The 19,098-nt window shown below is 37.4% G+C and overlaps 2 protein-coding genes across 5 annotated transcripts; one reads left to right on the top strand and one right to left on the bottom strand.

The window, feature by feature from the left end:
- Positions 1-358: 358 nt before the first annotated feature.
- Positions 359-8,650, bottom strand: tgfa (transforming growth factor, alpha). Its single transcript, XM_077530693.1, has 7 exons — positions 8,338-8,650; positions 7,333-7,461; positions 5,992-6,186; positions 4,041-4,155; positions 2,839-2,988; positions 2,635-2,750; positions 359-1,575 (listed from the first exon to the last, which is right to left on the bottom strand). The coding sequence occupies exons 1-7, from the start codon at positions 8,375-8,377 to the stop codon at positions 1,568-1,570; spliced, it is 753 nt and encodes a 250-aa protein (XP_077386819.1). The 5' UTR covers positions 8,378-8,650; the 3' UTR covers positions 359-1,567.
- A 1,524-nt stretch (positions 8,651-10,174) lies between these two features.
- LOC144023638 (solute carrier family 2, facilitated glucose transporter member 11-like) lies at positions 10,175-18,092 on the top strand. 4 transcript variants are annotated; one of them, XM_077529301.1, is made up of 12 exons: positions 10,175-10,259; positions 10,613-10,706; positions 11,931-12,091; positions 12,782-12,933; positions 13,007-13,136; positions 13,461-13,609; positions 13,680-13,867; positions 15,450-15,560; positions 15,725-15,826; positions 16,642-16,717; positions 16,907-17,034; positions 17,222-18,092. In XM_077529301.1, exons 2-12 carry the CDS (start codon positions 10,632-10,634, stop codon positions 17,432-17,434), a joined length of 1,485 nt encoding a protein of 494 aa, XP_077385427.1. In that variant the 5' UTR covers positions 10,175-10,259; positions 10,613-10,631; the 3' UTR covers positions 17,435-18,092. The 4 variants fall into 4 exon arrangements, with proteins under 4 accessions (XP_077385427.1, XP_077385428.1, XP_077385426.1 ...); XM_077529302.1 differs by having other exon boundaries at positions 10,182-10,259; positions 10,608-10,706; positions 12,848-12,933; XM_077529300.1 differs by having other exon boundaries at positions 10,182-10,259; positions 10,608-10,706; positions 12,809-12,933.
- Positions 18,093-19,098: the final 1,006 nt, after the last annotated feature.

The following is a 19,098-nucleotide window of genomic DNA, read 5'->3' as shown; positions in this document are numbered from 1 at the left end:
CACTGGGGAAGAGCTGCTTAATTCAAAGCTGCTTTGGAAGCTCAGCCAGACGGCTCTAAAAGGCTCCGCAGAAATCCAATTGTGTAATAATTGGATTGTAAAAATAGGGGGAAAGCGCATGAGCGTAGAAAGAAGGGACACGGTTATGAGAGAACATGCACGTTATCGTGAACTAATAACGCTAAAACAGGCAGTAGTTGAAAATCCAGAAATGGACAATTCTGAACTAGATGGCAGTCTAAAGGAGGTCAAACAATGGCACAACTCCTCAGAACAAAACAAAATAAAAAAAACAGCCCTAAGAAATGGCTCACAAACAAGTTACTACATGTATTTTCTTAAAGTGAAAAGCCAGTCAGACATTTGCAAATTTAATTCTTGAAAACAAATGCAGGTAACAAACCGATCGAGACACCACGGATGTGACAAATCAAATGTTAAGCATCAGTTGGACCCTCTTCTATATTGGAAATGCAGATAAATCTACAACGTTGCTTGTGCATGTATATACACATGCTTTCACACGTCAATGCCGCACATATTTGGAGACATAACAAAAACACACTGCAAACATCAGATGCTGTAAACAGAAAGAAATGTATCGTCCCCTTACTCTTGTTTGGCATTTGTATACCAAAACATTCATCACGATACAAGCTGCCACATTTATTATTTTTTTTCCATCATCAGTATCAGTTTAACATTCATAATTTTGTAATCCTGTAGCCAATTTTGGTGGTTACTTTTTTCTCTCTCTCTCTTTCAAAGAATTCAAATTGGAGAAAAAGTCCAAAACACACCACTCAAGTTGAGAATTCAATTAAATAAGTGCACCAAAACAATAAAGTGCACATTTTAGGAAGTGTCCACAATATTGCAGAAAAGTGCCACCGAATTAAAAGGTACCATATCATGACACGCACCCAAATGTGTGTGTAAATGGTGTGTTTTGGATTTTTTTTTCTCTAAAATTTTTCAATGGGATGAAAGGACACATTCGAGTTCAGCTCAGGAACCACAAATAAAATGACACCATTTTACCCTCAGATTAATCCAAATCGAAGAAATTGGTCTTCATCCATTCTGTCCGTCAATTCCCCATTCGGTCAAGTGAAATGTGTTTCCTCTTTTAAAAATGAAAGACACTAAAAATGTAGTTTAAAGCATCATCTGTGCTTGAAGTTCTGAAAAGTGCATGAAGTTAATAAAAGACATAAATAGGAATCGGGAGGTTTAAGTCAATGAATATGGATGGTCCCATATTTCCAAATCCACATAGGATGATTCATGTCCACGTAGAAGACTTCTCGTGAAAAAACGGTAATCAGAGTTTGGCAGCCACTTCGTCCTCACAACTCCAAGCAGTTGTGCGTTTATTTTCACGCAAGGATCGAGGGAATTTCCATATTGCAGAAAGTCAATGGAAAGCCATGTAAGGGAACATCCTACCTTATTTCATTTAAGTCCTGCTTCAGTCACAGCTTCTTCGCCTGTAGCTCTTTGGGGGCAATATTAAGACCTGATAGTTGACGAAAGCACCAGGATGAGGATCCATGTTGTTGTCTTCTCACACCACTGCAAGACAAACATCCAGTTTCATGAATACTATATCAAATCTTTTTTTTTTTTTTTTTTTTTTTTTAAGTTGAGCCACAGAAAAATAGTGCCGGCACTGATTCTAAACCAGGCGGAATTTTAGAGTGAAAGACGAGCACGGTGGCTAGCGCCAAACTACGACACAACTGCTTTGCAACCAGAAAAAGTATGAGGATATGCTCAGCCTCAGATCATTTTATATCAGGTAGTTTTTTTCTCCTTTTCATATTTGGTTGGTCATAACATTAACCTCTGATTGTAAATTCGAGGCAGACGTGATGAATGTGCCATATTATCTTGAGTGAAAGAATTATTCATACTTTTTTGCATAAATATTCAAGTAATTTTGAACAAAAAGTTAACGATTTAAACACGATTATCACAATTAACACTTAAACTCGGGCTTGATTTCTGCTGAGGAATGTGTTGTAAACGCGCGGTCTCTTTGTTAGCAGCTAGCAAGCTAACATAGCGCGAAGACTTCGATATACAACAGGACGACCCAAACGGACACAAACAATTTACACCACGAAAGTAGTGATCGACATACTGTTTCAACCAAAAACAACATACCTTAAGCTTCTACTTCCACTTTTCCCTCCAACAAACTTGATTTTTCTGTAGCTAGCATCACCAAACAACTGGTTTCATTGAGAGCAGTAATGTAGTGTCCTACTCGGAACGTTTTTTTTTGTTTTGTTTTTTGTGACACTTGACGTACTTCCCACCTTTTAACAAAAACGCTCAGCGAAAATCAAGCTCTCTAAATTCATTTGTTATGGGAGGCTTGCCCTCCGGGAGGCGCAGCGGGAGCTAAGCAGTGACGTCAGCTGGAAGGGACAATTGAGAGACTGTGCGGAACAAACCATTTTTGAGGTAAGTAAGTGCTGTATGTTTGGTGTTAAAATAAAACATTTCAACCAGATACTCTGGTTTATACCCTTTTCTAGCTAAATTAATGGCAATTAAGTTGTTAGTCATGCTGTTAATGTCATTATTAGTGCTCATTATTAGTGTTAACCAAGAGAAATGAGATACCGCTCTCCGGAGGGTAGCATGGCGCTCGGTGCTTCTGTGCGTAAACAGACTTTTCCGGGATGAAGTGCAGATCATGAGCGCGTCTGCTTTTGCGGCATTCCTGCCTCCACCAGCAACTGCAAGCAAGAAGCAAGATAAAATGAGCACAGTCAGTGCTGTTCATTATTTGTTTGTGTTAGACAACACAGCTCACACTTGACTTACTTTAACAGCGTGCAAACCACAATGATGAGGACGCAGCCGATGACGCACAAAACCAGCACGGTGGCGACGGTCTGCGGACGGTGGTTGGTGGCCACGACAGCCAGCAGGTCCGCGTGCTCGCACCTCATCCCAACAAAGCCGGGATGGCATCTGCGACAAGGAAAGAAGGAAAGATTGGAATGACTTCCTTTTCGCTTACTTGAATAAATACAGTATCTCAGAATTTCTAATTTATTCAACTCAAAAAAGGTTTTCTGCTCATAATTACTAAAACCTTTCGTAGTGCACTTCAATACACTACAAAAGTAAGTAAACGCCTCATATTTCTTCAGATATTTAATTATATTTTAATGGGACAACACTGAAGAATAATACAAACGTAAAGTGGAGTGGAAATTGATTGTGCCCTCAAAATAATTCAGAGTAAAGCTGGCAACAAAAGTGAGTACACCCCTAAGTGAAAATATCAAAGTGTCAATACCTTACGCTCCTCCAACATCCATTTAAGGATGTCCCAGAGATGTTCAATAGGGTTTAGGTCATGAAACATGCTAGGCTAGCCCATTTCCTTTACTCTCAGCTTCTTTCACAAAGCAGCAGCCATCTTGGAGGTGCGTTTGGAGGCATTATCATGTTGGAATATGGCCCAATTTTTTTTTAGGGTTGAATGTTCAGTGAGCGGTATAAGAGCGTGTGAGAGCTGGAGAACAAAATTAAACACACCTGTTCTCTATTCACACCTGAGACCTTGCACTAACGAATCACGTGACAATGGAGAGGGAAAATGGCTGACTGTGTTCAGTTTGGACAATTTCACTTTTGTTGCCAGGCGCTGTATTTTATATTAGCTGTATATTGAGTACTGAAAGTGCCAATTTTTTGTTGCTTTTACTTATTATTATTATTATTATTATTATTATTATTATTATTATTATTTTTGTTTCTTTTGTTGTTGTTTTTTAAGTTTTTTGTTGTGTTTTTGTTGTTTTTTTGTCAAAAAAAATGAAAGTGCAATTTTTTTGGTTTGTATTTATTTATTTATGTTAAAAAAAATCAGTTTCTTTTGTTGTTGTCTATTTTTTTTTAGTCTTTTGTTGTTTTTGTCAACAAAAAAAATAAAAAATAAAATAAAATAAATAAAACAATAACAAAACAAAAAAAAAGAAACTGGAATTTTTAAGATTGTATTTGAATCTGCTTACATGCATGCAGGTGTTTCCTCCAGTATCAGGAAGCGACATGTTCCATGGAAACAGAAGTGACGATGAGAGTCCGGACAGTCATCGAAATGAGAGCGAACGGCCGCCGCCACGAACTCTGCCAGGTGATTAAACGACAAACACACACGCGCACAAAGCGATACCAATGAAATCAGTGTCTCTAATTGTGCCTTGACAGGCAACAGCCAGTGACCTGGGTGACTATCATGACTGTAAAAATAGCCCAATAAGCCTGAGGAGGCTGCGGCCTGAAGCATTGTACTCCCTGTTCTCAATCCTAAAGCTGACACCCACGCTACCCACTCAGGGACCGAAGCCTTTTGTCCATACTTGTGTGTGGTTTTGCTTAGATCCACCGCACTACCTGGGAGGAACGATTAGTGTGAAGATAAGTCACAGATGACAACAACAAAAAAAACTGTATGAGAGCTTCTTTTTCACCCAAACAATGGGACAAAGAGCCAATTTCGTGAACGCCCCAGCAAGGGCGAACGGTTGACTTTTTTTTTTTTTTTTTTTTTACAAGTTAGCCGTACAGTCAGACAAATTCCAACATGGCTGACTCACACTGAAGTCAGCCAGTGTTCAACAGCCAAACAGATGCTGCATTAAGGTTAGGTTGAGTTTTGCTCACACGCTTCCATTCCATTCCGACGCTAAATGGAGTTTGGAACGCAGCCTACATGCATTGTCTTCTGCTGTCGGGCTCCGTCAAAGCCCTCTGTTGTCCGCGAGCCGTCGGCCTTCCCCACCCCTCTCCTCTTCGCACCGCGTTTTCACAGAGCAAGAGGCATACTGGGACAGGATCCATCCGGCCTCTGGGGCCAAGCGAGGTGCTACCCGGATCATCTTGCGGCGGCTTTTGTGTTGAAAAAGCAGCTCATATTAATGCCCCATAATTGCCGATGAGGCTAAGAGGATCAATTAGCTTATCAGTGTGTGACACATTGTCTGCTTACAGTGGGCAGGAAAAAAAAAAAAAAAAAAAAAAAAAAAAGTCTACACACCCCTGTTAATTGCCAACATTTTATGGTATTAAAAATAAGACCAATATATATAATTTTAAAGCTTTTCCCACCATTAATGTGACATATAATATGTAAAAAAAAAAAAAAAAAAAATACATCAATAAAAAATTAACCCTGCTCACGAGTAGTTGCACAAGTTTGCACACCCTCTTATGGGATGTAGCTGTGCTCAGAATTAACCAATCACATTTGACCTCATTAAGTGGGACTCAGCTTCTGATTTAGCAAGGTATCAGTCAGGAGAAAGAATTGTATTTTTTTTGTTTTGTTTTGTTTCCTTTTTTTTTTGTTTCCTAACAACCCAAAAAAGGAAAAAAAATCCAAGGCATTAAATTAGGAATGTTCAATATCACTTTACATGCATGCATACCACTAGTATTTATGATGTATAAAATTTTTGTGAACAAAGACCTTTCTGTCTTTCTGACCCATGATGATTCGCTGATGTGTCAAATGGCCGCACTGTAGCGCCAACTGCTGGCATGGAAGACTTTTTTTGTTTGTTGGTTGGTTGTTTGTTTTTGCCTTATGTATGGGTGGCTTCATCAGTACCCGATACCTTGAAATAAGGCCGGTATCTGTAGGGCTGCTCGATTATGAAGAAAATATTAATCACATTTAATTTGGTTATAATTGCAATCACGATTAGGACAATCTTTTTTTTTTTGTTACAAAACAAGAACATGTCAAAAATATTAAGACAAAGACATTTCTTTGAAACATTATAATTATGTAAGCTCCTTTTGTACCAAACAAGACTGATTAAAAAAAAAGTTTTGAAATATTCATCTCGGTCTCATTTATCTGGAATTTGAACAGGGGTGTGTAGACTTTTTATATCCACCATATGCTTAAGAGAGGAACTGAACTGCACGATCTGTTTTGAAGACTGTTTTGAAACATACTTTTCACTGGAGGGATGTTGGAGGTGGTTGTGGTGGTTGTGGTGGTCGTCGCTGCTGTAGTAGATGCTGTTGCGATGACGCTAGCAGTCACGCCAGAGCTCCTAGCTGAGGCGTATGAAGCTAACGCTGGCTTAGCAGGGATGAAATCAGTCGTGTCTGACCGACTCGGTTTTGTTCCAAATGGAAAATTTGAACCTGTACAGAGGGAAAAACAGGTTGGAAAAACAACCATGAAGTGTAGTGTAAAGTGTATATTACTTGTAAATTTTAACAGCAATCCACAAATTAAGAGCAACTAGACTTAATGATTTTTTTTCATTTTTCATTTTTATTCATTTAACACGATTTCGTTAGAATGTCAGAATTGGGTTGCCATTCTGACTTTTTCTTTCCACCATCTTGTACAATGGTTGAAACTAAAATCGCTATCGCTAACTGCTAACATTGAAGAACAGGTCTTTGATTTTTACTTTTTTTTTTTTTTTTTTTTATTATCCAGGCTTTGCTTTTTTGTACAACACCTAATATTACTAATGTGAAACTCCTTCATGCATTGAGAGGTGAAACTACAGTTGATATAAAAAGTATACGCACCCCTGTTCAAATGCCACATTTTTGTGATTTAAAAATATGAGACCAACATAAGTCATTTCAATGCGTTTCCCACCATTAATGTAAATTGTGAACTATTCCCTGTAAAAATTGAGAAATACAAACACCCTTCTCGAGAAGGTAAACAAAATAAACTGAAATAATGCGGTTGCATAAGTGTGCACACCCTGTCATAACTGTGGGTTCAGAATTAACCAATCACATTCACGCATGTTAAATGGGTGATAGCACACACCTGCCACCATTTAACGTGACTCTAACTAGCACCAAATAAAGTTCAGATGTTCTGGTAGGCTTTTCCTGACAATTTATTTCTTTCGTGCAGAAATTTGTACTTGTGCAAATACTGACTGTTATTTATTTGGTTCACAATTCGCTTCACATTCATAAAGCCCAAATGAGTCTTGCGCTCTATTTTATTTTATTTTTTGATAAATGGTGCTGTTTGGCATTACAGTATTATCAAAAGGTTCCACTTTGGTTTTACTGGATCAGAACCTTTTCCCCCTTTTTTTGTTCTTAACCAATTCCCATATGCATTTGGAAGATTTAAAATAAATAAATATCTAGGTTGAAGTTTGAATTGTACAAGTTTTAGGTCACGTTGATTATGTAAAAAGTTTTTGAAAGAATTTATCTTGGTCTCATTTTAATTTCTTAATAACCAATGACAACAGCTGGCCCAAAGAGAAATTGATAATGAGCTCTCCACCTTGTAAGCAGACTTACTTGCAGTCGTCGAGGCGGCTACGCGACGGCTTCGCGAGGTGTTGTTGACAGGAGCCTTAGCTATGACGGCAAAGTTGCTTTCGAGAGTTGTCGAGGTGCTTTGCCCTGCTCCTATTGTAAATAGTGAACCTTTGGACAAAGAACACACAGCCACAGTCCTAATATGAAAAAGTTAAAGATGCACAAAAGATCCTTGCAGGAAAGTTCACGAAAAACTCACCACTGAGTACCACAGACAGACTAAAAGTACCTAAAGGAATATTAAAAACTCTATATTACGAAATTACATGTGTGTATCTCCACCCACAACAAATTAACATACACTAACATGGGTAATATGATGCATTATTTAGAGGGTATAGCTGCAGCCCATCAATACAACAAATAGGGTCAAGCATCCACTAAAAGGATGAGACTGAAGCACTAAAAATACACCAGGACCTCACACGCCATCTCCGCTAAACCGTCACATTGAAACAACAATCTTACCCCAGAGGAAAATTTAGAAAAGGGATTTTTAATACGAATTTAATGAGCTCTAATAAAAGAATTGCATTGAAAATTGCTTTCACAGATAATCAAGCTCAGTTTTAATAGTCAGCAGGTACTATTTTTCAGTTAGTGAAAGGTATTTCTATTTGTTTATCTAGCACCTATGAACACCATGCTGCTTGGCAACCAAATAATAAATATTGTTAAATTAATAATCTTCAAATGATCACTGTGTTAGTAAAAGCAGAAGTGGTGAGATATTGGATTTCATAGTGCAGGTGAACGCTAATGTTCAGGCCAGTTTCTCCTGTGGGTGTTCAAATAATCAATTACAGTATACATAAAAAAAAAAAACTAATGTTCTTAAATACAGTAGATTTCTTTAAAGTAATTGTAGAGCGTAAAATTGAAGCATATTAATATTTAATGTTTTAAACAAGTTTTATTCAAAGAAAAAAATAAAATAAAATAATAACTAAGTAAATAAGCCAAATAGAAAAATTGCACACTTACCGCTTATGAGGAAAATCGCATCCCATAATATCCGAGTCATGGTGACTGACCACTTGTGGTCTCAACTAAAGGCAATTTGTCGGCCAGTTTGAGCGAAATGTGTGCTTAGAAGGCTCACTTAGGCTTCCGCAAATCAACATTTAAACTCGCTGTTGACATGCGCGAACACAATGACACACACGACAGTAAATATATCACGCGAGGAAGTTTTTCAAGGAAAAATAAGCATCAACTTTTCTAGTGTAGGACCTTGAAACATAAGCACGTTCAATTGAGGAAACCAGTGGAAGACCCTCAAAGACGGGCCAATCAGAGGCGAGGACATTAAGAGGGTGGCAACTCATTGGTCACTTCTTGTTTGTCACCTTTTTGCCGTTTTGCATTCAAGCCACGCCCTCTTCCGTATTGTTGTTCGACATTATTATAATTTAATATATAATTTATTTTTAATTGACAATATACTACACAATACAGCGCTGTAATAAATTATATAAATAAATAGCATTGAAAATGATATTTGTTTCCAGTTAGCTAGCATGTAAATATTAACAAATTAAAACGAAAAATACGTATGTAAATAGCCTAATGTAATACAGGGAGCCCGCAAAATGGTGGAAGTGACACACTAAGGAAATAGCTCCGGAATAACATTTTAAGAATTTGAGATTTGACGTTGATATGAACATGGGTTTGGAATTTAATCACCACCCAGTCAGGAAACAATATGTAAAGGGAAAAGAAAGAAAAACAGTGACATCTGCTGGATCTGATTTGGCATTGCAGATTTACCACAGCCTCCACAAACGTAATCCGCAGTAAAGAGAATCGAAAAGGATTGTGTGTAAAATGCAAATGTACATTTCACTTATAAATTAATTTGTTACGTTAGCCTGCTTATAATTGACTATTTTATTGTTTCCCTGAATGTTGAAAGAATGCTCTTTGGAGTTGAAATCACTCATGGAACCAAAGAAAATGGTGAGAACAAATACTGGTGGGACCATTTTTTTTTTGGGGGGGGGGGGGGGGGGGGGCACTTTTACATAAAATCAAAACAATAAAATTTTATGAGATGTGTGTTTGTGTGTCCTCCTTGCTTACGTTTCCATAGCATTGTCTTCCTCTTTGTCGTTTTCGGCTCCACCTGGGTTAGAGACGACAAATATCACTGAGATTGAATTTCACTGAGCCATTATATTGTCAACACCTCCCAAATTGTTCAAATTTATTGGATTATTGTCCTCTATCACAGCAAGAACCTTATTCAGTTTTAAAGCTCTGGAAAGGACAGCTGAAGTCAAAAGTCACAAACACACGTAAAATAATATTATACTACTATTCTATACTATTACTTTAATATATTTATTTTTGATGCAATTCTAAGCATGCTCATCACGATAGGTGATGTCGGTCAATAAATTGAATATCAGAGGAAAATTTCTGTTTGTCAATTTAGAAAGTGATATTAAATTATGACTCACTGTAAACAAAAATATTTAATGATTATATTTTTTTCTATAATTTTGGTATAACGGTTAATTATTTAAATTAAATGGTAGCCTAAGTTTTCCATCTCAAAAAATAAAATGAATCATATAAAAATGTGATTTTTGGCAGTGAAATCCCTATTTTTCTATTTTTATCGGTATTACGTTACGTTCTTTGAGTTGAACTATAAAAACGATCTTCTCGATTATTGAGGCACGCTTGTGTCCAAGCTCTCAAAGTAAATGATTGGAGCTGGTACTTCTGCAACGGACAGATCACCTCACTAGTTAACCGCCCTGATGATGACGTCACCGCCGAAAGAAGAAAAAGCATCGGTAGGTACCTGATGCTCGGAGTTGGACCTGCCGGAACCGAACCGACTAACCTGCGAGCACTTTGACTTGAGCAAGATGTCGCACGGTGGACAACAAAAGGTAGATAAACTAAAAAGTAACAGTCTTCAATTTAAGAATGTACGTTTGTTGCTGCTGCATTAATTAGCCTACATATTTGTCTCGATGTGGAGACTTTTTAAGTGCGTTAAATAAAAGCTACTAGTTAAAAGTTCGAAAGTTACGTCATCATATGAAAACAGTACAATATAGTTCCATTAGTTTAGAGAATTTACAGTCCACAAGAAACTTTTGACAAGCTATTTCAAAAGTATTCATCATTCTATTTCATTAATGAGATTAACTTGGGCCTATTGTGCAAGTGTGTGCATCAACATCCACACAAAATATATACAAAAGTGCGTCTGATTGTGACTGTGTGCATGACAGAGCAGCTCCTTGACACTGGTGCTCATGGTTACGTCTGCAGCCATTGGAGGAACTCTGCAGTATGGATACAACCTGGCCATAATGAATGCACCCACCACTGTGAGTTATTCTCATTTAAAAAAATATTTTAAACACTTGGCCATAACATTAGGTACACCATTGCCATAGCTGTACGTTATTTACAGGATTGTGTATGCATAACTATGCTTAGTGTTGTGGTTTGCATTGCATCATCCATCCATTTTCATGATCGCTTATTCAATGCATTGCATCATCACGAGAGCTAATTTTGGTTACCTACTATGATGAAATGCATGTAAAATACTATAAAAGTACAACCACAACAAACACACTGTTCAATGAATACCTCTGTGACTGTGTCACTCAAATGGGTCATTCAGATTTTTTGTTGTTGTTTTTTGCCTCCAGAGTCAATCATTAGTTACATGTGTCAACCAAGTTTTTTTTTTTTTTTTTTTTTTAATGGCCCACTAAAGCAAATTAAGTATGCGAATGTTGAAAATTATCTTCTTTATTATTATTATTATCTATCTTTATTTTCCAGTCAAAAATCAAACATGTTCTTTACAATTAACATGCTCTATGCATCCCTAATAATCTAAACACAGTTTTTTTTTTTTATTATTATATTATGTTTGTGGAATATGAGTTAAGTGGCAAATCCAAATGTTATTATCCATCTCAGGGGGCTGCCATTTTGCCATTTGCTGTTGACTGAAGAGTTGCTCAGGTAATGACCAATCACGGCTCTCCTGTTTTGGGGGTTTGGTCATATGACTTTTGCAAGCTGAGCTGTGATTGGTCGTTACCTGAGTCCTGAACGACTGTGATGTCATTTTCAGTCAACAGCAAGTGGCAAAATGGCCGCCCCCTGAAATGGATAAGAACAGGTGATATAATCAAAATTCCTAAATTCAAATTCCACATCCCTTAAAGTTTTTATAACTATTACAATTTTTTAAGCCAATTTGCTTCTTAATAAAAAATTTGCAATACAATTTATGTTGTGTGACACTATTTTCCATAACTTCTGATTTTAAATTCAATTAAGAATAGTGGCCATTTAACACCGTACACTTGGGTCAGCAATTATTTATTGATTGTGCAACAGCTGCAGCACACACAAATCTGAATGAGTTTTACTTCTTTGTTTATGCTGTCACAGTTAAATTGAAGACCCGCTTAATAAATGTCTGCGTTTTGTGGATGTAAAGCAGAGCAAACGGTTAATGAGTGTCAGCTTTAATCACCTCATGTTGTCTTTGGAGTCGAAAATGAGGGCTGGCGTCGTCTACCTTGCAGTTCATACAGACCTTCATCAACGAGACCTTCGTGGAGCGCTGGGCCATCCAGCTGGAGAACTACCAGGTGACTCTGGTGTGGACCGTCATCGTCTCCATCTTCTCGTTAGGCGGCCTTGTGGGGGCCATCATCGCGGGGCCCATGTCCATTCGCTTCGGGAGGTAACGAGCGCGGAACAAAAACTGAGAAATTGTGATGCAGTGGTGCTAACCACTCGAGAAAAAATAATAATAATTGAAATTCCAAAGTTGTAAAGTTGTAGTGAGTTTCATTTCGATAACCGATACCATAAGCACAAATATTTTGGTATTAATAATATTATAGCTAAAAAATTTCCCCATTGTTTTTTTTTAAATTAAAAAAAATATATATATAGCTCTAAAATTTCCCCCATGATTGAACACAATCGTTAATTTATTTTATTTTATTATTTTTATGTTCTTTTTCTTTTTTTTTCTTTTTTTTTTAACAAAATCTAGAACATTTGGTGTAGAAGTTTCAATAAATAATTACATGTTAAACATTCTTCTTCTATTTTAATTCCTCTCAGCTTAGTAAGTCACAATGTCCCATCACTGGTATGCTATTTTTAGAACAGACTGTTGTAAAAAATTGCTGTCATTGGGGCTAACTAGTACCCGCCGGTTCTTTTTTTTTTTTTTTTTTTTTTTTTTGGAACAATGTATATTAATTGAGAATTTTGGGTGAGCAATTCTGACTCGATTATCAATTCTGCTTGTCGATCTTGATTCCTGATCAATTCTCAGTGGCTCAGGGAATCAAATAAATACAAATGTTTTTCATATCATCGATGTCCTCATTATTATATACTGTAAGTCATTTGGTTGTAGTTTCTGTATTTCTTTTCCTTTCTCAAGGAAAAAATGCCTTCTGCTCAACAACATTTTCCTCCTAAGCGGTGCCATCTTGGCTTTGATCAGTAGAGCTGCCAGGTCTGTTGAGATGATTATCCTGTCACGCGTCCTTGTTGGAATCAATGCAGGTATGTTAGTTAGTGTCTAGTCACTTACAGTAAGAGAACAATGATACTCCAGCGGCTTCTGACTGTCTTGTAGGAATCAGCATGAACGTGCAACCAATGTATTTTGGTGAAAGCGCACCAAAGGATCTGAGGGGGGCGGTGTCACTGTCCTGCGCTGTTTTTACATCCTTTGGAGTCGTGTTAGGACAAGTGGTGGGACTCAGGTGAAGATTATGCATAATAGTCGCGATAGTAACTAGAGCTGCATGCGAGCAGGATGAGGGTTTGACCTTTTTTTTGGGGGGTATAATAATAATAAAAAATAAAGAAATAAAAACAACAACAACAATAATAAATAATAATAATAATAATAATAGTAATAATAATAATTCCTACCAAATAATAGGGATATCGCAGTGGTCACTAGTGGTTAACATGGCTGACTCAAGTGGGATGTTTATAGTTAGAATACAAAAACAAAAAACAAACAAAAAAAATCACCACATAATACTCATGTAAAGTTACTAATATGGTTCTTTCTCTTGTAGAGAGATTTTGGGCAGTGAGTGGTGCTGGCAGTATCTTCTTGCCAGTAACGCCATTCCTGGCTTGATCCAGCTCCTTAGCCTGCCCTGGTTCCCGGAAAGCCCCAGATATCTACTCATCGACAGGGGGGACAAGGAGGCCTGCATCAATGGTGCGTATGTTATGAAAAAAAACAAAAACAAAAAAAAAACGTGCAATTGGGTGCTCTTGCTCCTTCTCAGCTCTTCGGCGGCTGCGTGGCTGCGAGGTCCAGAGTAGCGAACTAGCCGAGATCCTGCAGGAACAAGCCGAAACCAAAGGCATGAGGCCCAGCGGGCCTTGGGAGCTTTTCCGCGATCGCGCCGTGCGCTGGCAGCTCATCTCCGTCATGGTCATCAGCAGCGCCATGCAGCTGTGCGGCAACGACTCAGTATGACCTTTTACGAACGTATGGTGTCACTGACACCGGCACGCTGGATCAGATGTTGTGGCCGCAGTATCTTTACAATCTACGTGGCAAGTTGATTGGAAATTTGAGAAGATCCACTGGCGGGTTTTGCGTTTCCAAATTAAAAATGAATGCAGGTGAATATGTGTAAAGATGTGAATGGCAGCTTGGCACTGTCTAACAAAGGTGAGACCAAAATTATTTTAGTTAACGAAAACTAACGAACAAACTAAAACTAAAAATCCAAAAACAATTTTGTTAATGAAATAAAATAAAAACTAAGATGCTGTTTAAAAAACAAAAACTAACTGAAGCTACATTTTATGTTTACAAAACTAACTAAAACTAACTATAATTATAGTGAAGATGTCCTTCGTTTTTGTCGCACAGAAGTGATGTCGATAGCAGCAACTTCAGATGATGTCACTCCTGGGTGACAATTTTGCATGCTTGACTTTTGGCTCCAATGGCTCGCCTTGCCTGCTTTTTCATTTAACTCAGAATAAATGCAACGCTAGATAAGATATGGGTTACTTTTTTCATTTTATCATAAAACAGAAACAAACCAAAACAAACAAACAACAAACAAACAACCCGAAAACTAATACTGAAACTTACTAAAACTAAACTAAAACTAGACTAAGTGCAATTTCTGGAGATATTGTGTGGGAATGCTGAAAGCTGAATGCTAATAGGTGAATGCTAAGATTTAAATGCATGTGGAATGCTTGTTAAGTAAATTGAGAGATAAATTGTGAAATTATTATCTCCAGGTTATTGGACAATGCACTTCACCAACTATGCCACAGAGCAGTATCAGAGACCTGGTAATGATGATAAGTTATATGTATGGAAGGGGGCGTGGAAAGTGATACTTCGAAAAAGTTCAATGTCTGTCTCATTGAAAATGAATGGGGAAAAGTTGATATTAAACGTTAAATTGTGCAAATACTGTAAGTAATGTGGAATCAGATTATATATACCCCGGCAGGTGTGAATTTTTTAAATAAGTTGAAATTTGAATAGTGTAATTTGGAAGTTTGTGTGGGAGTTGTTACACGGCAAAAAAAGTGTGGAGAATCAAAATCACAATAACATATGTGGGAAAGCATTGCCACAATTAAGCATATTTTAAATAACTAAAACGAATTAAAACTAACAAAACCACCCTGAAAACTAACTAAATTTAAAAAATAAAACTCTAAACAAAATAAAAAGTATAATAAAAACCTGCTCCTGACTGCAACTTCATGAGGTTATCTATTTTATTTTATTTTATTTTTCTCAGATTGTACAGGTGTAGCTAAAGTTAGGGCCAGTGAGTTTAAATTCCTTGGCCACAAGTTGCCCTCAGTTTAACTGCATTCTTGATGGGTTTAAAGATGGGAGTATTAAGTGAATTATGTAATAATCTTTGAAAGGCATGAAATTTGAATTTGTTAACATTTTCGACTCACACTAGTCATTTGTGTGAATGTTTGTATATATGTACCGTTTGTAATTAAGGACACTTTTGTACTTAAGATATTCTCTTCTAAAACACATGTTCTTGTCTGCCTTCCAGATCTACTTCTACGCATCGTACGTTTTCAAAGAGGCGGGAATATCGAACGACCAAATCCAGTACGTCACAATCGGAACGGGCACGTGCGAGTTCACCGCCTGCATCATGTGTGTAAGTCGCTTACATAACAGAAGGGTTTGTCTCAAGTTTGACCGCACGGAATCGTGCTTGTGGTTAGCAGCGGTGTGGAACTGCGCGGCATCACACTGAGAAGCGTTGTGTATCTTAGCTACGGGAGAAGGAGGAATTGCACTCCTGACATGTCATGATTTCAGAACCTGCTGATCGAGCGCAAAGGTCGGAGGTTCATGCTGATGGGAGGCTTCATCCTCATGACCGTCTGGGCTGTTGTCTTCACCTTTGCGCTTTGTTTTGAGGTACTCACCTTTCAGTTAAATGGCTTGCAAGGTCAGGTGTGTGTATAGTGGATATAAAGAAAAAGTCTACACACCCCTGTTCAAATGCCAGGGTGTTTTGTATTTCAAAAAATAGACTAATATTTAAAGTGTTTTCCCACCATTAATGAGACCCATAACTTGTACAACTGAACTGAAAAAAAGTACAAAAGAACAATTGAGATCATGTTTGCATAAGTGTACACACCCTCTTATATGTTGTTCAGAACTAACCAATCACATTTAAACTCATGATAAGTGTGTTATAATTATCATTAGTTTAATGTGCAGGTGTATACCCTTAATAAACTTTAGTTGTTCTAGTAGGCTTTTCCTAACCTTTTTTTTTTTGCACTCTAGCATAAGTTTCAAGTGGTTGTGCTAATACTGACTGGTTGGTTAAGGCTCCAAAGCATGATACTGTAGCTATGGTATTCTGTTTGGCCAAAATATACATTTTGGAAATATGGCCAAACAATTTGATCTTGATTCCAAAGTTTAAAAAAAACAAACAAAACAAAAAAAAAACACTTGAATTCGACCAGTGCATGTGGAATTTGTTTGATGAAATAGTTTTATGGTCATTGGTCTATTCTGACTACAGTCACATCTGCACACTCATGCAACAACATGATTTTTGTTATTTCTACTTACCCTATTGAATATATATTAATAGGAAAACCTAACATTTGAATAGGGGTGTGTAAACTTATGTGCAGGCGTGTAGAGCAGTCCAAGCCAGTGTTTGCATTGTATTAATTTGTAATAAATTTTTCTACACTGTGATATCGCAACAGCACTTAATATCCTGGATGCCTTACGTGAGCTTGGCCTGCATCTTCACGTACATCCTCAGCTTCGGCATGGGGCCAGGTCAGTGGAAATAACATAAATATGGTGTTCATAATTGATGTACTGCAATAAATTCAATATTTCAACCCCAGACAATTAGAGTTTGTGAGGTGCAGGAATGAGGAAGAGGGAGTGTCATGACTGTTTGTGATTCATGTTATGTTTAAAATGTAATATACTGTATGGCAAATATGTAATTGTAATTTATAGCTGGTGTGACTGGAGTCCTGCCCACGGAGATCTTCAATCAAACCGCTCGTCCGGCGGCCTACGTGATCGCCGGCTCGATGATGTGGCTCAACCTCTTCATCGTGGGAATGATTTTTCCTTTCCTCGTGGTGGGTACATTCATTGTATAATACAGTAGCAGAGCCCTAATAATGGCACATAATTCAGAAGCATATGTGAGGGTATTGACACAAACTTCAGCTCCTTTAATTAATAGAATTTAAGTCGTAAAAAATGTGAATTGTATGCTGAGACACGCTCACTCACAACTTCCCTTTTATGTGTTTTCTTTTGCAGAGTGCGATGCGCCAGTATTGTTTCGTGCCTTTCGGGACCGTCTGTCTGCTCTCTGCACTGTACGTGGGTCTGGTCTTGCCGGAGACCAAGGGCAAGTCGTTATCGGCCATCACAGCCGAATTCCACAAGCTCAACTTCAAAAACAAGGAGGGAGCGTACGGCGGTCAGATTCAGTATCAGCTGGGCGAAGTGTGCGCATCCACTTCCTTGTAGAACTTCAGTCTTAATAATGTCGAACTTTTTTGTATTTATACTTATGTGCACTTTGATACGTGATTCAAACACCACAACTAATCTGTTCAGCTAACTCTACAGCAGGAATATATGTTTGTGTGTGTATGTAAACGTACAACTGAGACGTCTATGATATTATGTGGAGGAACAGGCCTTGTCCTAACTGTATCTCAACGTTTGTAGATCCAAGGTACAATTTGACATGAGAACGTTTTCACGGCACATCACCCCAAAAATGTCACAAAAAGTATCTGTATCATGAAATAATGATGATCTTGTCTCATTTTACTCACGAATTTACATCAGTGGGAAATCCTGGCCTGTTTAGTCGAACACAAAACGTATTCCGTTCTATGACAGGCAACAGTGCCATCTAGTGGAATAACATTTAATTGTTCTGCCTGTTGCTATTACGTCTCTGTAGATAGATGAACAAAGATACATTTATATTTGTTGTACATAAATAACATTTAAAGCAATTGGATGATTTCCCAGGCCACATGATGACGACTGCATCAATGAATGTCAGCACACCAACCATTTTAATGATGACTGAAGATCATGAGCTTCTGTTTGCACACATTTTAAATATATTTATTTATGTCATGTGTTTGATTTTGTGTTTTAAACATCTCAACAAAAGCCAATAAAATATATTATGTTGTACTTGTATTTTTATGCCACTGAAGGAAAAGCCTCTGGTATCAAGTCTATTCTATAAAACCTTGACTGACATATGTCAGTTGTTTCTTTTTCAGCTTTAGCCCTGTGACGTCACGTAGCATTTGTGTTAATGTTTGCTGTTTGTTCTGAGTTGTGAACAGTAATTCAAAAATTGTGTGAAATTCAGGTATCTGTGGCAGAAAGCGCGGCCCAACCTATGTAATATAATTATCAAAATAATTACTACACCTATTTATGTGATAGAAGATAATGCAGTATGGAAATTAAAAGTTTTTTTTTTTTTAATTATTAAATGAATGAACATTTGAAAAATCCTACACACTGTCCATTAATATTGCGAGAAAAAGTTCACACAGAAAGAGTGGAGCTGGTTTTGAACCCCCAAACTCACCTCTTCAAGTTTCACAAACTTGGTTAATTAACCCTCGTGCTGTCCTATTAATTTGTATTTTTTTTTTACCTATTTGTAACTTGCCTTGCCTTGCCTATTTGTATTAAAAAAAAATAAGTTAGATAGCAAAATACCTTGACAGTTTTAAAATTAAAGGTATTAGTAAAACAACACTTTGCACATATTAACTTTTTTTTTTTTTTTTTTACTTATATACAAAAAAGGCCTATTTGTTCATTTTCCAAATCAAATGCAACCTCTGAACGTCAAAAGTTTGCCCAACCACTAAACTGAAGCCTCATCACCCATGTCGATGGTTTGACCTCCAATTTTTTTGCTTCTCGTTTTATCCGTTTGCGTCCTACTTTTCCAGATTTGTCCTCGTGTTCGATTCTCATACGAGGGCTCTCAAATATTGTCGATCAAGTTCAAGTTTGAACAACCGAAGAAGTGCATTTTGTGATGTGTCGACGCATACTCTCCGGATTAACCTAATGTTCAACTATAATGTTGGCTGAACTTGGTGCATTGCTGGTACCAGACGGACCAGGTTTTATCTGGAGTGGTT

The sequence above is a fragment of the Festucalex cinctus genome, chromosome 8, assembly GCF_051991245.1.
Source record: "Festucalex cinctus isolate MCC-2025b chromosome 8, RoL_Fcin_1.0, whole genome shotgun sequence".
In the NCBI taxonomy this organism is placed as follows: domain Eukaryota; kingdom Metazoa; phylum Chordata; class Actinopteri; order Syngnathiformes; family Syngnathidae; genus Festucalex; species Festucalex cinctus.
Note: the sequence above shows the minus strand (reverse complement) of the source record. Positions and strands in the feature narration are given on the sequence as shown.